General features: G+C 43.8%; 1 protein-coding gene across 2 annotated transcripts; it reads right to left on the reverse strand.

Annotated features, from left to right (window-relative positions):
• Positions 1-672: 672 nt before the first annotated feature.
• Positions 673-8,331, reverse strand: LOC134284911 (uncharacterized). 2 transcript variants are annotated; one of them, XR_009996007.1, is made up of 3 exons: positions 1,076-8,331; positions 926-1,003; positions 673-856 (listed from the first exon to the last, which is right to left on the reverse strand). XR_009996007.1 is itself a non-coding variant. In XM_062844465.1 (3 exons), exon 3 carries the CDS (start codon positions 7,633-7,635, stop codon positions 1,291-1,293), a length of 6,345 nt encoding a protein of 2,114 aa, XP_062700449.1. In that variant the 5' UTR covers positions 7,636-7,844; positions 7,914-7,991; positions 8,064-8,331; the 3' UTR covers positions 673-1,290. The 2 variants fall into 2 exon arrangements, 1 of the variants encoding a protein (XP_062700449.1); XM_062844465.1 differs by having other exon boundaries at positions 673-7,844; positions 7,914-7,991; positions 8,064-8,331.
• Between the last annotated feature and the right edge of the window lie 12,122 nt (positions 8,332-20,453).

Here is a 20,453-nt window from a genome sequence, read left to right on the forward strand (position 1 = left end):
ATACCTTAATGGAGGGACCTAAATAGATCTTACCTGGATTCTACCTAAATGAAGGTTTCAGTGTACCTAAAGAATGCCAAGAAACAGACAAAAAAAAACTACCAAATTTACTCCGTTTAACGGTACACACAGAATCGGTTATAAAGATTTGATCGAATGAGCGATCGTGAGATCACTACACGCTCGTTGCGAACCCTCCTGTCAGGGATGTCACAAATAAGCTGGAACCGGTGTGCAGTATCGGATAGCCGCGTACCGTACCGTATTATTTCGCAGTGATCGATCGGAGTGGATCACGTGCCGAAATATGCACATTAGCTATATGAAAAGACTACGAGGAAAGGAGAGAGTTTTACTTAACGGCGAAAACCGGCGCCACATATTTCCCCGAGCTTGTCGAACGGAGCTCAGTTTAAGTTTTTATCCATATATGCGACATATGCCATTGTGATGCGTTATTGGTTGGTAATGTTATGCGTCAATCGGGTCGTCGCGTCGTCGGTCGAAGAATGCCATGGAAAGAGATATCGCTCGCCGAGCTGCAATAGGCAAATAATAGATGGTAATAAAAATAAATTGCACATTTATAACTCAATGCGTGATTGAAACATGTGCGCATATTGTTCGCGCGAAGGTCCGTGTCCTCGATAGATGGGCTTAAGGGGCGTGTTGCGGAGTCGAAGAACTATGATCGTAATTCCGTGAATTTATTGATGATAAAAATTACAAAATTCCTGGCAAAAGAGATTGTTAGCGGCTTACATTTAGGAAATGAAATTTGGCTTACTGTTAGTGATCAATTCGGTAATTCTCTCCTCACGCAACTAGTTTCTCTTCGTTTTCCGTTTGAGAATCCCTGGTTTGAAATGTATGTATGCATTAATGATTTCAGAACGGTAAATTAATTGATTATAACAGCGCTTACCTCTAGTGCTAGCTTATAAGCTTAGTTCTAGCATTGGGAATATGTTACTACTGGCAAATATTTGATGGTTTGTCTAGCCTAAGTGAACAAAGGAGCAGTAAACATAATATTTCTACTACAGCATGTCGATATGTTTTTATCTTCGCTCACCTTTACACCACTGTAAATAGCTAAATTCTTGGTGACGGCGACAAGGAGTTCACGTAACTAGTCTAATTGTGCTAATAGTTCAACAATATATGGTTATTAGTTCGATAGAATAATCTTCTAATGGGAAATTCACGCTTTGGATAGGCTCTATTATTATACAGATTGTTTTCGTTGGATGTCCTTATCAATCTATTGTGTGTCGCGCAGATGGATTTCTATGGGAGCAATGACGTGTCACCTACGGCTGTAGATGACGACGGGGCGTATTCAACACTCCCCCCCGGAATGTGCGAAGGATGTTCCGGAAGCGCATTCGTCCTAACGCCTACGTCGAGCACAGCTAGAGATACGGTGGACCGCTCATATATTCCCGATGCTGTCTGTACAGTTGCGCGGCGCACTTGTCCATCGGTGGACGGGTGTGTGGCAATCACTCTTCCCTTTGGCCAGCAGTTTCGGGGGAATTTTGGATCCACGATTACTACAATATCCCCGACAACAATCGGAGTCGCTGATGTATGCCACTTGGTTCTTCGAGTAATAGTGGGCAAATAGTCGCGAACCCATTGCTTCCAGAACATATCTGCAATGCGCTGAGATTGCTGATAACAGTTCCTCAGATATACCGGGCTGTCATCAAATGGTGTCCAAGACCTCAAACCGTTAGCTGATCCCAACAGGAAGTGATTGGGCGTTAGCACGGCAGAGTTGTCATTGTCGATCGGGATGTCAGTTAGCGGTCGAGAATTGACGATGTTTTCGACCTCTACCATCGCGTTCAGCAGCACCTCGTCGGTAGGTAGTCTATTGGGTTGTAGTATGTTCAGGTTCTTCTTGACAGTTTGGATTAGCCGCTCCCACGCGCCACCCATATGCGGGGATAGCGGTGGTATGAAGGTCCACTGGGTGCGGGGTGAGGTGAACTCCATCCTCAACTTATCGTAGTCGAGATTTTCGATCGCTTCCTTCAATTCCTTACTGGTAGCTCGGAAGTTAGTGCCTCGATCACTGTAAATAACAGCCGGGGTTCCCCTCCTGGCCATTATATTACGGATAGCCATAACACAGGAGTCGGTTGTTAAACTGTGCGCGACTTGTAGGTGGATGGCGCGAGTAGTTAAACAAGTGGCGAGAACCCCCCACCGTTTTTCGGAATGTCTGCCTACCGATACTAGAATCGGGCCGAAGTAATCTATCCCCGTATAGGTGAAAGGTCGACTAAACGCTGCCAGTCGAGCTTGAGGTAAATCAGCCATCGCTGGCGGTTTTGGCTTTGCGAGCTGATTCTTACAATGCTGACAATTTCGCCTCACAGTGTAGTACGTTGCTTTCAGTCGAGGGATCCGATAGCGTTGGAGTAGCTCATTGATGATCGTATTATGGTTTTGATGACCATATCGTTCGTGGGCGTCAGCTATGATCAGATGCGTAATGTAATGTTGACGAGGGAGAATGATGGGTTCGGCAGCATCACGACCGATAAACGCACACGCCTTTGTTCGCCCTTTCACACGTGCTACACCGGCTTCATCGGCAAACGCACTCCGAAACAGAGGATCGTTTCGTATGATTCGCCTTGACGAACACTTCAATGAACGATTGGCGGCTAACGTTGCGATGTTGTCGGCGTAAACTTCTGACTGTGCTACCCGGAACAAATAATGTTCTGCCTTTGTTAACTCCTCTTGTGTTAGTGGTCCCACGATACGTTGTCCCTTCTCCATACTACGCTTCAGGTTGTCAACGTAGCGGAAGATATATGCAGTTTGCCGAAGAAGAGGTATCCACTTCGAGAAGTTTTGAGGGTTAATCACTGGCTGATTCGGAGTTTGATGAAAGAGCAAGTGGGGACGAAGTTCTTCGTCAGTCGCTTTCTCGAAGTGCCGCGCTTCGGGCCAATTGTGCTCATCTTGCCAGAGAAAATCCGGTCCATGAAACCAGCGACTATTAGCGGACAAATCTGGAACCTTCATCCACTTTGTTCCCTCATCGGCCACGTTCTGTTTTGTTGGAATCCATCGCCATTCATGTATGTCAGTCGATTCCAAAATTTCGCTGACTCGGAAGGCTACAAATTGACTGTATCGGCGGTGGTCGGATCTTAACCAACAAAGTACATCCTTGGAATCCGTCCAGAAGAGACGCTTGTTAGCTTTTATCGAGAGGGATGACGATATTGTATCGGCCAGACGGACGCCGAGCAGGGCAGCTTGTAGTTCAGACCGTGGGATAGATAGAAATTTGAGAGGAGCAACTCTAGTTTTTGCTCCAACCAGAGCGCATTCGATCGTATCTGCTTCCTTGAATCGAAGGTAAACTACTGCGGCGAACCCGCTCTCACTAGCGTCAACGAACGTATGAAGTTCCACTTCAGCTTTCACCGACGTGAGCGAGCGATAGCATCGAGGAACTTCAACAGTGCAAATATTTGGAAACACTTGGAGCCATGTCAGCCATTTGTCAAACTGTGCATCTCCAATAGGGTCGTCCCATCCGACCGCTGTTCGCCAAATTTCTTGCAGGAGGACTTTGAGGTACATCAGTAGATGTGCGATGAAGCCTAAAGGATCGAAGATCATCATCAACGTTCGAAGAACTTCACGTTTCGTTGGCCGATGTTTCCCGGATAGTAAGTCTTCATCATATTGCGTGGACACCTTGTATGTGAAGTGATCGGTTGACGTATTCCACCACATTCCAAGTACTTTCTCTGTAGCTGCATCTTCTCCGATGTTCATGTTCTTCTCCTCCGTCGAAGTATCCTTCAACGTCGTTTGAACATAGTTCGAGTTGGATATCCAGTTTCTAATATCGAACCCGGCGTGACTGTGGATTTCTTTCACCTCTCTCGCTAGTTTCAGAGCCTCTTCCTCCGTCTCCGTACTTGTGAGCATATCGTCGACATAGTGTCTTTTGATGATAGCTTCCACTGCGTCTGGATGATCTTGCTCAAAACACGTTGCGTTGCTGTTCTTCACATGTTGCGCAGTACTTGGCGAACAACAGGCGCCGAAAGTCATAACCTGGACGACGTACACGCTGGGTTGATCTTCTTCACCTTTCCAAAAGAATCGTTGGCAATGTTGATCCTCATCCCGTATTTGCACCTGGTGAAACATTTCTTTAATATCACCACATATCGCCACTCGGAACTCACGAAAGCGGATCAGAACAGACAGCAGGGACGTTAACTGATCCGGCCCTTTCAGCAGAACAGAATTCAATGATACGCCATGGACTGTAGCAGCCGCATCCCACACAAGTCGTATTTTACCCGGTTTGTTCGGATTGACGACAACAAAGATAGGAAGATACCACACTCGCTCGTATGGCCTTCGAAGCTCTTCTGCTGTCAGTTTTCTGATATATCCTTTATCTACGTGATCCTGAATCTTATCCTTGAGCGCTCCAGCTAGCACTGGGTCTTTACTCATCCGATTTTCCAAACATTTCCAACGTCGTAGAGCCATTGGTCTGCTGTCAGGCAATCGAACATGGTCGTATCTCCATAGAAGGCCGGATTCGTATCGGTTGTTTGTTAGATGAGTTAAAGATTCTAACAATGTTTGTGCACGCTGATCATCTCGAGAAAGGAGAAGTTTGTTCGGCTTCGCAATTCCCATGCTATCGAGTGTGAAGTAGGACTTCATCGCCTTGTGTAAATTGTCATCATCTTCTTGATTACAGTCACATCTTTGAACGCTGTGATAGTTCATATATCCGTCAGTTGATTCTTTTCCCGTGCAGTTTCCGTATACCATCCAACCCAAGCGAGTTTTCACGGCTATTGGTTCATTCCTCTTTCCCTCTCGGCCTTTGATTCCGTGCCCGAGATTTGCGTAGTCCAAACCGATGAGGAGCCGTGGGCTAACGTCCCGATACTCTTCCAGTGGTAGCCCATCGAGGTAGGGGAACCTTTTCTGCATCTCGGATAGTAACAACGTCTGCGGGCGAATTTGTAGTGTCGAAAGCGTATTTATACCCGACAAGTCGAACCTTGCTGAACTGCGGACTCCTGATATTTGAAGATTTACTTGTTGCGAGTCATCTTCTACCTTGCGGGTCCCTCCAGTCCACTTTAAGCACAATGACTTCTTCGGACCTTCGACTCCCAGTTCATTAGCAAGACTTTGCTCAATAAGGGTGAGCTCGGATCCGTCATCAATGAACGCATACGTGCGCACTGTTTTCGTTGGTCCGTACAACATGACTGGAACGATTCGAAACAGCACGGCCGATTGGCCTTGGTGGAGATTACAGCTTGGTTCTGCTTCTGTTGGCGCAGGAACTTCAGTCGGCGTTGTAGTTGATGGCTTGAGATTGCGGTTATCCGGTTTATGCAGTAACGGATGGTGTTGAAAGACGCATCCGTTTGTTCCGCACTTTTGTAGCAGTCGGCATGACCCATTGTGCTTTCGAAGACATTTGCGACACAACTTACATTCTTTCACTATCGCCCATCTTGAATCGTAGCTTAGTTCCTCGAATCTGCTGCAGTTTACAACAGATGCGCAGCTTCCTTTACAAACCACACACATAGTTTTAGAATGATCCATTCCTATTGTGGACTTCGGCATGTTCGCTGACTCTACTACCGGATCGTTGCTTGATTCCGACTCGGAATGAAAATTCAGAAATCCGTCCTTTTTAACACCTCGGCTTCGTGGATCGGTACATGTTGTTGCCATTACTGTGCAGGCATCTTCGGCTATGGTATACAGCCAGGCACTAAGATCAGCGAGATTCGGGTTGGGATTACTTCTGGCGAACCTTGCCCAGTCCAGCTTGAGAGACGGCGGTAGACGCTCTATTAGCTCGAAACGAAGAGCTGCGTTGAATAGATAGTCGTCGACATTACAAGCTTGAATTGTCGCAACCATGTTCTTTACTGTTAGTGCAAAGGTCACCAAGGTTTCAAGCTTTTCCGTGTTTGGCGGGGGAAGGTGTTTGATCCTTTTGATGATAGACTGAATGATGGCATCTGGTCGTCCGTATAGCATTTTTAACGTTGATATGATGTCAGCAACATTTGACGGGTGTAGTAATTCGCATTTTACCGCCTCTAGTGCCTTTCCTTTCAGGCACTTGCGCAACCGAAGCATATTTTCTTCATTCGTAAACCCACACATCTGCGTGGACGAGTTAAACGTGGCAAAAAACAGAGGCCAATCCTCCAACGATCCGTCGAAATCTGGTAGATCTCTAGAAACCGCCTGACGTGCTGCAATTTGACTCCGATTGAGAATGCAAACGGTTTCGTCATTTATAGCTGACTGGCCGGGCTCGACCAGAGGTGGAAGGATCGGGGTTGAACGCTGGCCGGGGATGAACTCGCTTAGCCTACCTGGGTTCACAGCTGATGTTATCGTTGCCCTGGTGGGCGCTTGTGAGTGTTGATGCTCTACTTGACCTTCGCTGGTAAGTCGACGGTGGCGCGTGCCAGAAGATGCCAACATCGGGTGATCAGACAACCGTTGACGAGCTAACTGTTCTGGTAGACCTTCAACTCGAGGACGCTCGCTCCGAATTTGTTCGAGTGGAAACGGCTGTCGTGTACCGCTAGAATACTGTACGCCTCGCAGAGGACGGCTGTGCTGAGCATCCGGAATGGAACCCGAGAAACCTGCTTGACATTGCTGATGGCGTTGTTCTACTAGGAGCAGACGTAGATCATCTTGAGGACGTTGAGCCTGTTGGTTGGTTCGGAGAATCGATGGAATTGCGCTTCGCTTGACAACCGGAGTCTGATGCTCCCCGAGCTTGCTCGAACTGTTCGATGTTTGCTCAATTGCTGCTTCTGCTAATCCGGAATCCTCAGCTTCACCATGGCGGCCCGTTTCGGCTAACCACTCCTCGATCTTCGACAGCCTGTCATCTTCGTATTCCTCAGTCATTGATGATGTTTCGCTACCGCACTCCATTAGTAGTTTATACTTTCGCTCCAGGAAGCGCTTCTCCATCTCGAACTCTTCCTCAAGCTTCTTCAATTCGAGGTCTTTCAGTCTTCTTGCCTCACTCCGAGAGCTTGCCTTGCTCGCTGATCGCTTTGATACGGTCTTTCGTGGGGGTGGAATTTGGCTGTGCTGGACACTTGACTGAAGTTTTGAGTTGGTGGGGAGGGCGATGAAAGATGCAGTTTTGCAAATCGGACAAATCCAACTGACATTGGCGATATCCTCCGTAACTTGGACACATACGAAGTGGAACCACCTATCACATCCATCACATTGCACCATCTCCTGATTGTCACGGTTATCACATAGCTGGCACTGATGGTCTACATTTCTCCGGACTTCGCGTAATGGATTCCTACGGACATTGGTCGCGGCACCGGTGTTCCTCTGGCCGACAAGGTTGGCTACGTTTACTGTAGCTCCACAAACTGTATTAGTATCGGTAACATCAACATTTACCTGGTTTCCAGAGCTCGGAGGGAGCAAGTTGACGACAGTGGGTACACAACCTGCGCTATTTGCCGTGAGCCCATCGATGGCGTTGTATGTACTTTCCCGTGGCTCCGTGAACTGAGACGCTGCAAGATTCGTCGACTTTTTCGACATATTAACAGAATTTTGTAAACTGTTGCGGAGTCGAAGAACTATGATCGTAATTCCGTGAATTTATTGATGATAAAAATTACAAAATTCCTGGCAAAAGAGATTGTTAGCGGCTTACATTTAGGAAATGAAATTTGGCTTACTGTTAGTGATCAATTCGGTAATTCTCTCCTCACGCAACTAGTTTCTCTTCGTTTTCCGTTTGAGAATCCCTGGTTTGAAATGTATGTATGCATTAATGATTTCAGAACGGTAAATTAATTGATTATAACAGCGCTTACCTCTAGTGCTAGCTTATAAGCTTAGTTCTAGCATTGGGAATATGTTACTACTGGCAAATATTTGATGGTTTGTCTAGCCTAAGTGAACAAAGGAGCAGTAAACATAATATTTCTACTACAGCATGTCGATATGTTTTTATCTTCGCTCACCTTTACACCACTGTAAATAGCTAAATTCTTGGTGACGGCGACAAGGAGTTCACGTAACTAGTCTAATTGTGCTAATAGTTCAACAATATATGGTTATTAGTTCGATAGAATAATCTTCTAATGGGAAATTCACGCTTTGGATAGGCTCTATTATTATACAGATTGTTTTCGTTGGATGTCCTTATCAATCTATTGTGTGTCGCGCAGATGGATTTCTATGGGAGCAATGACGTGTCACCTACGGCTGTAGATGACGACGGGGCGTATTCAACAGGGCGATGAATTCGCGCAGAAAGAAGAAGAGAAGGGACCGTGTGGCCTAGTACGTGACGATTCGAGTGTTGATTGTTCCACTGGCAATGACGACGAGAAGGTGATCAACCATCGCGCACGTATCGCGATCGGCGGTGGCGCACTGCACTGGGCGCTTTCTGCAGCAGGCGTACGTGCGCAGGATGGCAAGGATTATTTCGACCGGAGTTTAACCCTCTAATACCCAAATTTTTTATTTTATTCTATATATTTTTTCACGTTATTTAAAATCGATTTAAACATGTTGAAAGGTGATTCTTTTTAATTCGCGATTTCGCGAATATAGATTTTTTTATTTTTTCTAATTTAATTTTTGAACATCCATACACTTTTATGTTTTTTGGGAGGCTATTTGGGATACCGCCTTTTATTGTACCAACCGGTTCAGAAGCGAACACCAGCTTCGCAGGCTTGTTATTCGGCATTCGTGCAATATGCCCAGCTTACCGTATCCTTCCTGCTTTGGCCACCTTCTGGATGCTGGGTTCGCCATAAAGTGCAGCGAGCTCGTAGTTTATCCTTCTCCGCCACACACCGTTGTCCTACACACCGCCGAAGATCGTACTTGGCACGCATCGCTCGAAAACTCCGAGTGCTTGCAGGTCTTCCTCGAGCATGGTCCATGTCTCGTGCCCGTAGAGGATTAGCGTTTTGTACATGGCGCATTTGGTGCGTGGGTGAATCTTTTTCGACTGCAGTTTCTTCTGGAGCCCGTAGTAGGCCCGACTTCCGCTGATGATGCGCCTCCGAATTTCACGGCTCACGTTGTTGTCAGCCGTCAGGTAGGATCCGAGGTAGACGAATTCTTCCACCGCCTCAAAGGTATCCCCGTCTATCGTAACATTACTACCCAGACGGATCCGGTCATGTTCGGTTCCGCCCACCAGCATGTACTTTGTTTGTGAGGCATTCAGCACCAGTCCGACTTACCGTTCCAGATTTTTTAGCAATAATGTCCATGTCGTCCGCAAAGCACACAAATTGACCGAATTTTGTAAAAATCGTTCCCGGTTGGTGAGCCCGGCTCGTCGCATCACACCTTCCGAAGTTGAAGAGTAGGCATAAGAGTCCATCACCTTGTCGCAGTCCCCGACGAAATTCGAATGAACTGGATAGTTCACCCGAAACCCTTACGCAGTTTTGCACACAGTCCATCGTTGCTTTAATCAGTCTAGTCAGCTTCCCGGGAAAGCCGTTTTCGTCCATGATTCTCCATAGCTCTGCGCGGTCGATACTGTCGTTTGCCGCCTTGAAGTCGATGCACAGGTGATGCGTTGGGACCTGGTATTCACGGCATTTCTGGAGGATTTGCCGTACGGTTAAGATCTGATCCATTGTCGACCGGCCGTCGATGAAGCCGGCTTGATAACTTCCCACGAACTCATTCGTTTTAGGTGACAGACGACGGAAGATGGTTTGGGATAGCACTTTGTAGACAGCATTCAAAATAGTGATCGCCCTGAAGTTCTCACCTTCCAAATGGTCGCCTTTCTTGTGAACGGGACAGATTGCCCCTTCCTTCCACTCCTCCGGTAGCTGTTCGGTTTCCCAGATCCTGACTATCAGCCGATGCAAACAGGTGGCCAACTTTTCTGGGCCCATCTTGATGAGTTCAGCTGCGATACCATCCTTACAAGCTGGTTTGTTGGTTTTGAGCTGCGGTGAATGGCATCCTTAACTTCCCTCAGCGTGGGAGTTGGTTAATTTCCGTCCTCCGCCCCACTGGCGTCGTCGTTTCCTCCGTTGTCGTGGGCTCCCGTGCCTACGTTCTCCACGTCGTTCAGGTGCTGATCGAAGTGCTGCTTCCACCTTTCGATCACCTCATGCCCGTCCGTCAAGAGGCCTCCGTCTTCATCCCTGCATATTTCGGCTCGCGGCACGAAGCCGTTGCGGGATGCGTTAAGCTTCTGATAGAACTTCCGTGTTTCCTGGGAACGGCACAGCAGTTCCATTTCTTCACACTCCGCTTCTTCCAGGCGGCGCTTTTTCTCCCGAAAGAGGCGGGTCTGCTGTTTCCGCTTCTGTTTATAACGTTCCACGTTCTGTCGAGTCCCTTGCTGCAGCATTACCGCCCTCGCTGCATTCTTCTCCTTCAAAACCGTTCTGCACTCTTCGTCGAACCATTCGTTCCATCGATTCCGTTCCACGTACCCGAAGGTGCTCTCGGCTGCGTCGTTGATGGCTGCTTTCACTGTACTCCAGCAGTCCTCTAGAGGGGCCTCATAGAGCTCGCCCTCGCCTGGCAACGCGGCCTCGAGATTCTGCGCGTATGCTGAGGCGACATCCGATTGCTTCAGTCGCTCTAGGTTGTACCGTGGCGGTCGCCGGTACCGTACATTGTTGATGACGGAGAGTTTTGGGCGCAGTTTGACCATCACCAGATAGTGGTCGGAGTCGATGTTGGCGCCACGATAGGTCCTGACGTCGATAATGTCGGAGAAGTGCCGTCCGTCAATCAGAACGTAGCCGATTTGAGATTCCGTTTGCTGTGGTGATCTCCAGGTATAACGATAAGGGAGGCTGTGTTGGAAAAAGGTGCTACGTATGGCCATATTTTTGGAGGCGGCGGAATCAATGAGTCGTAGGCCATTTTCGTTCGTCTGCTGGTGGGCGCTGAACTTACCAATCGTCGGTCTGAATTCCTCCTCCTGGCCTACCTGAGCGTTCAAATCACCTATGATGATCTTGACGTCGTGGCTTGGGCTGCGATCGTACTTGAGTTCGAGCTGCGCGTAAAATGCGTCCTTGTCATCATCAGTACTTCCGGAGTGTGGGCTGTGCACGTTTATTATGCTGAAGTTGAAGAATCGGCCTTTGATCCTCAACCTGCACATTCTTTCGTCGATCGGCCACCAACCGATCACGCGCCTCTGCATATCACCCATCACGATGAAAGCTGTTCACAGCTCGCGTGTGTTGCCGCTGCTCTGGTAGATGGTATGATTACCTCTGAACGTTCGCACCATGGATCCTGTCCAACACACCTCCTGCAGCGCTACGATGCCGAACCCGCGGTCCTTCAGTAGATCGGCGAATATGCGGGTGCTCCCAATGAAGTTGAGAGATCGGCAGTTCCACGTACCGAGTTTCCAATCGCAAGTCCTTTTTGTTCGCTGGGGTCGTTGCCGTTGGTCTCGGTTCGTATTATTCTGTTGCTGATTTTCCTTTACTATGGTTTTTTACGGCTGGCTCGTAGGGCCTGACACCAACCCCCTACTTTCCGGAAGACCATAGTGCACAGTTGAGCTTAGAGTCCTTCCCTGGCACTCGGACGTAGATCAGCCGCCCCTAACATGGGGATCAGACGCTGTTGTGAGCCGCTCCTCCTGGAGAACAGACGCTCAGGTTTGCCGAAGCAAACCCCCCCCCCTTCCCTGTCAGCCTACGACCAAAGTTCCCAGCGGGATTGGTTACCCGATCTTCCCTGAGGTTGCTCATAGTTTCCGGCCGGTACCGCGTGGAGGTAGGGATAGGAGTTGCTGGGCAGAGGCTAGTGGATCACAATGGGATCTGGATACCCGATTGGACACACAAAATTCAATGGTTTTCTTCAGTACTTTTAGATCTTGAAGTTAGTATATGGTATAATTGAAAATGTATTTGTAAATATATTTGGAAGATGATCCTGTTAATCCTGTGAATATTCCTTGACAATTACTTTGTGAATTTCTAAGTGATGCTTTTGATAATTCTTTTTTTTATCTGTATTAACGAGATTTTTAGCACTAGGCTAGTTCATCTCGGGACCCACGCTTTACTTCTCTTCCGAAGGAAGAACTCATATTTTGCGAGTTTGTCGGGAGTGGGATTCGATCCCAGGTCCTCGGCGTGATAGTCAAGTGTTCTAACCATCACACCAGGTCCGCTCCACTTGATAATTGTTCGTCAATTCCTTTCGTAATTTCTTCAAATTTATGTTTTGGAATATTTTCGGAAATTCCTTCGTCATTTTCTTTAGGTATTCCTGTGGTAATTCCTTTTGATATTGTTTTGGCCAGCTATTTGATTCCTTCAGCATGTTTGATTTATTTTTAGAATTTTCTGCGGTAGTTCTATTGGGTTTTAACCCTCCAACGCCCAAAAAGGAACCAATGGAGATAACAGATTTTTTTTAGTGGGAGATGAATTATACAATAGAAATGTTCATTTCACCGAACCGGTTCATTTTACCGGTTCACTTTTGAACCGGTAAAAAATATTTTATTGTCCCGATTAGGAATCGTTCAGTTTTTGTAATTTATTCTCATGGAAGATTGAGCAATTGTGTAAAATATGTGTTTGTGTGAACCGGTTTTCTCAACCGGTTCACTTTTGAACCGGTAAAATCAATAATTTCGTGAAACTGGTATTATGCTGATGTTCTACATATTATGATGATTAAAGAGTGGAGAATACATTATTTGTTGAACCGGTTCGTTTAACCGATTCAATTTTTAACCGGCGAAAATAATTAAATTATCTCGCTTGACGATAGTTGAAGTTTTATTACTTTTCATGGCTGACCTTCCAGAAAAGTAATAAAATAAGTGATTTGAAAAACCGGTTCACTAAAATGGTTTATTTTTGAACCAGTGAAATCAAGAAATTTATCCCACTAGTATTATTTTAATATTTGGGTATTACGATAATAAATGGATGACCATTCGACAAGAAAACATGATTTTGGGAACCGGTTCAGCAAAATAATAAATGATGAATCGGTAAAATAATTTTGCATTCCCGCTTGATAACCGTTGAAGTTTCATGATTTATTTTAATGAACGATTAAACATAGGACCAAAATAGTGATAAGGAAAACCGGTTCGCTAATCCGATAAACTTTTGAAAAGAAAAAAAAATGGTCCACTTATGCTGTGTAAATTAAAAAAAGTATATTTTTTTTGAAGAATGATAGATATACGAGACTAAATAATTTTGCAATCTGGCTGGTAATACCAATCTAGTTGGTAGAGACAAACCAGTCAAGGGCTGAGAGTCTCTTTTATAAAGACAAATCAATCAATCAACCAATCTAGTTATGAACCGGTTAAAATATATATGTCTAGTATAAGATACGTTGAAGTTCTTCGATGTATTTTTTTTGTAATTGTTCATACGACAAAACTAAATGATCGGAAGAACCGGTTCGTTTGACCGATATACTTTTGAACCGACTTAAGTAATTTTATTTATTTATTTTATCAAACATAACGTAGACTACATTTTCACTTATAACTACAGTATCGGACAATAGAAATGCATAAAAGCCGTTTTCCCTTACAAACTATGTAGTCAACTTTAGATTCCCAAATCTCAGATATTTCTCCATATTTTAATCTTCAAAAATTATTGAAAAAAATCGATGTTAACTATTGATACAAAAAACACAGATAGGTTGAATTTTGACAATTAAAATGAATCAATACAAAAAAAAACAAAAGCAAAAAAATGTTATCACTTATCATTATGGTGTTCTCGGCAAACTTGTTGCTTGTGTGATGACGAATAAATTTGATAAAAAAATAAAAGCTAAACAAATACCATGAATAAGAAATTATGCTTATGCGGTTCGTTATAACGGATACAACAGTCATTGCAAAATTATGGGTCACTCTGTAACAATTATTAGTCAGTCAGTTCGCCATGCTATTCAAATGGAACCGAGCCATAATTGTGGGTGACCCATGAGTGTGCTATGACTGTATTTTAAAATTTAATTTTTTAAATTTTTAGACTTCAGCTAGTTAAATTTTTATCCGGTTAGTCACCTCGTTATAACAGTAACGTGAAAAAAAAAAAACGGACGCGTTTAATGCTTCCAGTGGGTTATTCATTCTTTGAACGAAGCACGATACCAGACAACGAACTAACTTGCAATGCCCAGTGGCACAGCCGAAATTTTTTCCTACGGCTGTGGCGGGAATCGAAACTACGCTCATCAGCACGATACGAATAAAGGCTTGGTGACACTAGCCTCACGACCACGAGGCCCCGAACTTAGTTTCAAATTGGTGGGAGATTGATCGTTGAAATAAAAATAATGATGAAAACTGTCAAAGCCATTGTCTCGTGAAAGATGTTCCTTCTTTTATGAAATGCACAAAAAGTAACTGATAATGTCCATGGGTTTGTCAGTAATTCAACTATGCGACTATCTGATCAATTATGTACTCGTCATAGTGTGAATTGTTGGAACAAATCCATTTGAAAAGAATCAGGATATTCTAGTTATTTACTATTGAATTACCCATGTTTACGGATATTCCGAGGACCAAACAAGTACAGTAGTCACAAGTTTATGAGTCGAAACACCCACCAAGTACGAATTCAAATGTGCTTTTGATCGTTTTTTAAATGTTTACAAATGTTCCACCTAGTGATACAGGGGTCACTAATAAATCAGCCGGAACATTGTTTCCTTCCTTAGGTTACTAAAACAATTGAGTTTGGAAAATATCGTGGCGCTCTAGCACAATTTTCATATATGGACTATTTTTACGGATGTTCCGGATAACCCACTTGGCCACTTTGATTTACAAATTTCTCACAAAAGTGATTTTATTCTTAGATTATTATTGAAACAAATATGTTTGGAAAAAGTCGCGACGCTCTTGCACAATTTTCATGAATTGACCATTTCTACGGATGTTTCAGATACCCCAAGGGTCCATCAAATGGGTCCTCTGACTTACAAAGCAATCACAGTAATGATTTCATCCTCAGGACTTTCATACAAAAAAAAGCGTTACGGAGGGGGTAGGGGGTCTTCAAAACCAGCAAAACCCGTGGCACTCTAGCATATTTTTTATTAATTGACCACTTTCACGAATTTTCTAGATAAACCAAAGGTTTATCCAGTGGTCTTTCCGATTTATAAATCATTCGCAACATTGATTTCAATCTTAAATTGCTGAAACAAATAAGTTCGGTAAAAAAAATCGCGATGATCTAGCACAATTTTCATGAATCATCCACTTTTACGGATGTTTCGGACACCCAAAAGGCCCATCCAGTGGTCACTCTATGTTACAAGCTAATCGCAATAGTGGTTTCATTCTTAGATTGCTGAAACAAATGAGTTTGAAAAAAAACTGCAACGACCTAGCTCAATTTTTATGAGTTGACCTTTTTACGGATGTTCCAAATAATCCGAAGGTCCATCCAGTGGCCACTTCGTATTTTGAATCAGTCATAATATAGATTTCAACTTTTGGTTGCTAAAACAAACGAGCTTGGAAAAAACTACGACACAATTTTAATGGTTTGGTCATTTTTACGGATGTTCCGGGTATCCCGAAGGCCAATTCAGTGACCACACAGGCTTACAAACCAGTCACAAACATGATTTCATCCTTAGGTTATTGAAACAAATCAGTTTAGAAAAAACCGCGACGCTCTAGTACATTTTTTATGAATTGACCACTTTTACGGATGTTCCGGATCTTCCGGCGGGTATCATATTGGCCATGTTACTGGCAATGCTGGTCCATGGTGTATTCTTGCACTGTGCCAGCTAATTAGAAACGAAATAAAATTGTTTTGGCTTTTTTGCACTTAACAATTGAATATAATCACTGCTGTTTGACTGAAAACACGTTAGGTACTATTTGGGGGCTCCTGGAATCGATTCCAGGTACCAGAACCATAGCGGCAGTGGCCATTTATGATTTTTCTATACATCCTACATTCAATATGCATCGCTTCCTGCAGTTAATATGTTGAATAAGTTTCAATATTTTGCTCAGTCAATTTACCTAACGAAAATTTTCCAAAACTGATAAAATCGGATTATTGAGAACATACTGTAAAAAACTTTCAACAACACCAGATAAAATTGAAGCACATCTGAAGCCAATATAAATGACGTTTAGTTTGAATCATAATGTTATTTCGTCTTTGTGTTATGACAGGTTATAGAAAATTACCTTATTTTGCTTGTAGTCGATTCCCGGTGGCCACTCCGGATTGACCTGGACCACTTCCGCCAAAAATCAAAATAGACTAGTATAGCTTTCATTTAAAACCAGTTGCAAAAGGTTTGATGAAGGATTCGATTTTTAACAATCAAAACAAAACAGGTGTCACCTAGAGGTGACACTGGGCGTTGGAGAGTTAATTGTCAATTTGAAATTGGTACTGATTTTTATTTTTTTTCTCTGCAATTATTTTAGCAATCCCTCCTACAGTGGCTTTGCAAATTTCTTCGGCAATGTTATTGTGATTTCTTCTGTAATTCTTTATGATTTTATTGTACACATATTTTTTTGTTTTCGAAAATTGCCTTATCAAATTGTTTTTGTTTTTAATTTTGTAGGCTATTGTTTTTGAAAATTTATTTGGATTTTTACTTGGGAATTCCTTTCCCTGTTCCATTCATAATTTCTTCGGTGATCTCTCTGTGAATTACTTTGGTGTTCAGCACTTTCTTTGAAAATTCCTGCGGCAATTTGTTTGGAAAATCCTTAAGTAGTTCCTTCAAATCATCTTTGAAAATTCCATAGCAAACTTTTTGCTTTGGAAACTCTTCTGGAAATTCCTTAGGTCATAAATTTATAGAATTCTCAGACAGTCATTTGATAAATTTATTTCACACTTCCATCAATATGTTCTTTGGAAGCATGTCGGCTATTTCTTTGGCCATTCCTTTGGAAATTCTCTGACAATTCCTTTGGAAATTCAGATGTTCTAAATTGGGCTTGCTCAAAGAATAAACAAAGGAGCTGCGATTTCGAAAAGAACTGCCGAATCAATTTGAAAATTAGTTGAAGGGATTCTCAAAAAAAAAAACCAAAAGAAATTCCCGAAAAACTTACTGAGAAAGTCCCAACGGAATTGCCTGATAAATTTCCATCAAAATTACCTTAGAAGTTTGAAAAGGATTTGCCAAAAGAATTACTATAAGGATTTCCAAAGAAACTCCTGAAGGAATTATAAAAGGTATTGAAATAAATTGGCTAAATCCAATCCTATAATAAATTGGCGAAATTTGTTCCAAAGGGGTTTCTGAAGAAATTTCCATAAACATTTCCGCAAGTTCTCGCAAAGAAATTTTCGAGGAAATTCTCGAAGAATACGCCGGAAAAGGAGTTGTTTGAGAATTTTTCTATATCCTACGTTTGTTAATGATTTGCCAAAGACCATGCCAGTGAAATTCTTATAGGAATTGTTGGAGATATCGTCAAAAGATTTTCTGAAGAAATTTGAGAAAGAATTCCAAAAATAATTGCCAAAACTATTACCAAAAAAAAATAGAAAAAAAAATCTGAGGAAATTACCCGAGAAGTTCTCAAAGTAATAATCGAAGAGGATACCAAAAGATATACCTGAGATGTTTTTAAAGAAATCGCTAAGCCAATTCTCGAAGAAATGTTCAAGGCAAGTTTAATTGGAATTTTCGGTATTCGGTATTGCTAGGAATTCCTTACATTATTACTATAGGCATCTCAAAGAAATTGTATAACAAGTTCTCATAAGAATCATAAAAGATGGGTCTCCAGTTAGCCTAGTGGTTAAGGCTATGGCTCGCCAATCCGGAGACGGCGGGTTCGATTCTCGTTTCAGTTGGGAAAAATTTCTTGACTCCCTGGGCATAGCGTACCATTGTACTTGCCCTCACAATGTACAAATTCATGCAATGGCAGGCAAAGAAAGTCCTTCAATTGATAACTGTGAAAGTGCTCTTAGAACACTAAGTTGAAGAGAGGCAGGCCAAGTTCCAGTGGGAACGTAGAGCCATAAAGAAGAAAAAGAAGTCGAAGAAGAAGCACGGGAAAAGAGGTCCACTACGCCAGAGCCCTGCATTAACGCGGTAAGGGACGAAATACTGTGGGGGTGCCCAGGTACCCCACTGGCTCCATTAGTAGAGCATCTTTTCACCCCCTCGATCATTCATTCCTCGGCACGGGTCGCTTGGCACCTTGCAATTCATTATTAGTTATTAGTCCTCAGACGTAACACCTTAAACCATAGGTTCCCAAACTTTCAGGGTTCTCGACCCTTTATTGCCAGCAGACATACTTTTCGCGACCCACCACTGCCGTGAATCGCATATCAGTCCCATCTTTGCTGGATTTTCTATGCAAATGGGACAAATATGCGATTCACGGCAGACCATAGAAATTTTCTCATATGCTGTCTGTTACAGTAAAATTTTCTACTGTCCCTCGCGACTCCCTCGATGAAGGCTGGCGACCCCCCTGGGGGGTCGCGACCCACAGTTTGGGAAACTATGCCTTAAACGATTTTCATGAAAATCCTGGTGGAAAAGTTGCACGAATCACTGTGTTGTGAAATATCATCAACAGAAGGCGCTAGTGTAAAACGTCAAACGCATATAAAACGATGCGCGCGCCTCTGGTTGTGAAAGCCACAACTATAAAAATTTAAAATGATCGTTAAAAGCGTGGTCGATGGAAATTTCGCAAGTGTTAGGTCTGTTTGTCTGAGGCTCATAAGTATGGAGGTTTTGGTGTAGTGAATCTCAAATGTTATCTATTATTTGACACTATTGTTTGTGGCACAAAAGACTTGTAGTAACAGACCAAAAAATCAATAATGAATCCAATTGAAATGAATGGGATCGCATTGAGAATTTGAGTTGCAAGTTGGGCTCTCATATTATACAAACTATTAGCAACGTTTACTTCGAAATTACCCAATTGGTTGCATCTGCACTTATCAGTAATATCCAGCGTTATCACTTCCAAGAAAACTTCAAGCCGAGACATTCCGGCTCCATCGGGTGCCTAATACCACACATGTCACACTATTTGCCATGGTACTACACGCACGCACCTCACCGTTCCGTTCCACCGCATGTGCGATGACATTTGAGCAAACGAAACGGTTCCAGGAAAAGACACGGAAACTCAAACAGAGAAAGCAGAACAAACATTTGTGCCCATCAATAATGGGAGGTTTGATGTGTGGCGTTACTGAAAATAAGAAATCAAATATTTGCCCTTCGAAGAATTTTTTTTCTAGCTAGGTACCTGCCTTCCGGAACATCACACTCTTGTAGTTACCGCTTGCGCTCGAAAGCAAAGAGGAAGAAGAATTTTCTATGCGCGTATCAGTATCATAGCAGTCCAAAGCATCAGAACAGACTGTCACCCGTCCAGCGCCTACTTGAAGATCTTGTATGTACTTTTTTCGGTTAGCAAGTATCTACCCCGTCTCAGGCCTACTTCTCTTGCCCTAATGGTGCGCAGTTACGGTCAATTGACGCCGCAGCTGAAGCCTGCGTGCCCACTTCAACGCGCTTCAATTGGACGCTGCGCGGCTCGCCAACTAACCGCAACGACGACCACTCCATTCATCATAATGATTCTCTAATTTGCCTATCCAAACAACGGAAATTGTGTGTGGCGCGTACCACCCCTGGTGATCGCCAGTCTTTGGCTACTCATCGGCACCTTATGCTAATGGGGCGCGATCATCTCGCGGAACATGCGATGATGATGATGATGATTGACTCATTGACTGCCACCGTGATCGACCGAAGCGAGCCGCACGAGGCGGTCTATGTCCGTATGTCTCCGTCTGCCGTATGCCCAACTAGGGTCTGGGACCATTTGGGCAGGAGCACCTATTTTGGGCACTTGCTGCTATAACTCAGTCAATTTTGAACCGATTGACTTGATTTTTGAAACACGATCACTGCCGTTCTACGCATAATTGTCCCATGTTATATGGAATTCCCATATAACATGGGACAATCGGGCGTAGAACGGCAGATCAGGAAGGCGCAGTATCTAGCTATGTTCAAAAATTCAAGTCAATCGGTTTGAAATTGACTGAGTTATAGCAGCAAGTGCCCAAAATAGGTGCTCCTGCCCAAATGGTCCCAGACCCTATTTATCACTGCGGTGTTGTCAAAACATTTATTTCCAAATGATAACCGATTAGGCGCTTTATGGGATACTCATAAAACCATCGATGAGCCATCACCATCAATATCCTATGTAGTTTAGAGAGGTATGTTATGACAATTCGCCCGGGGTAACGATATTGCCTGTCGACGTCGTCGTCGTCCGTCGCGCGCCGTTGACCACGTCGATCAAATGCGGAGTTAGTTAGAGGAGAACAATGCCGGAGAGG

Source organism: Aedes albopictus, chromosome 1, assembly GCF_035046485.1.
Source record: "Aedes albopictus strain Foshan chromosome 1, AalbF5, whole genome shotgun sequence".
Lineage (NCBI taxonomy): Eukaryota > Metazoa > Arthropoda > Insecta > Diptera > Culicidae > Aedes > Aedes albopictus.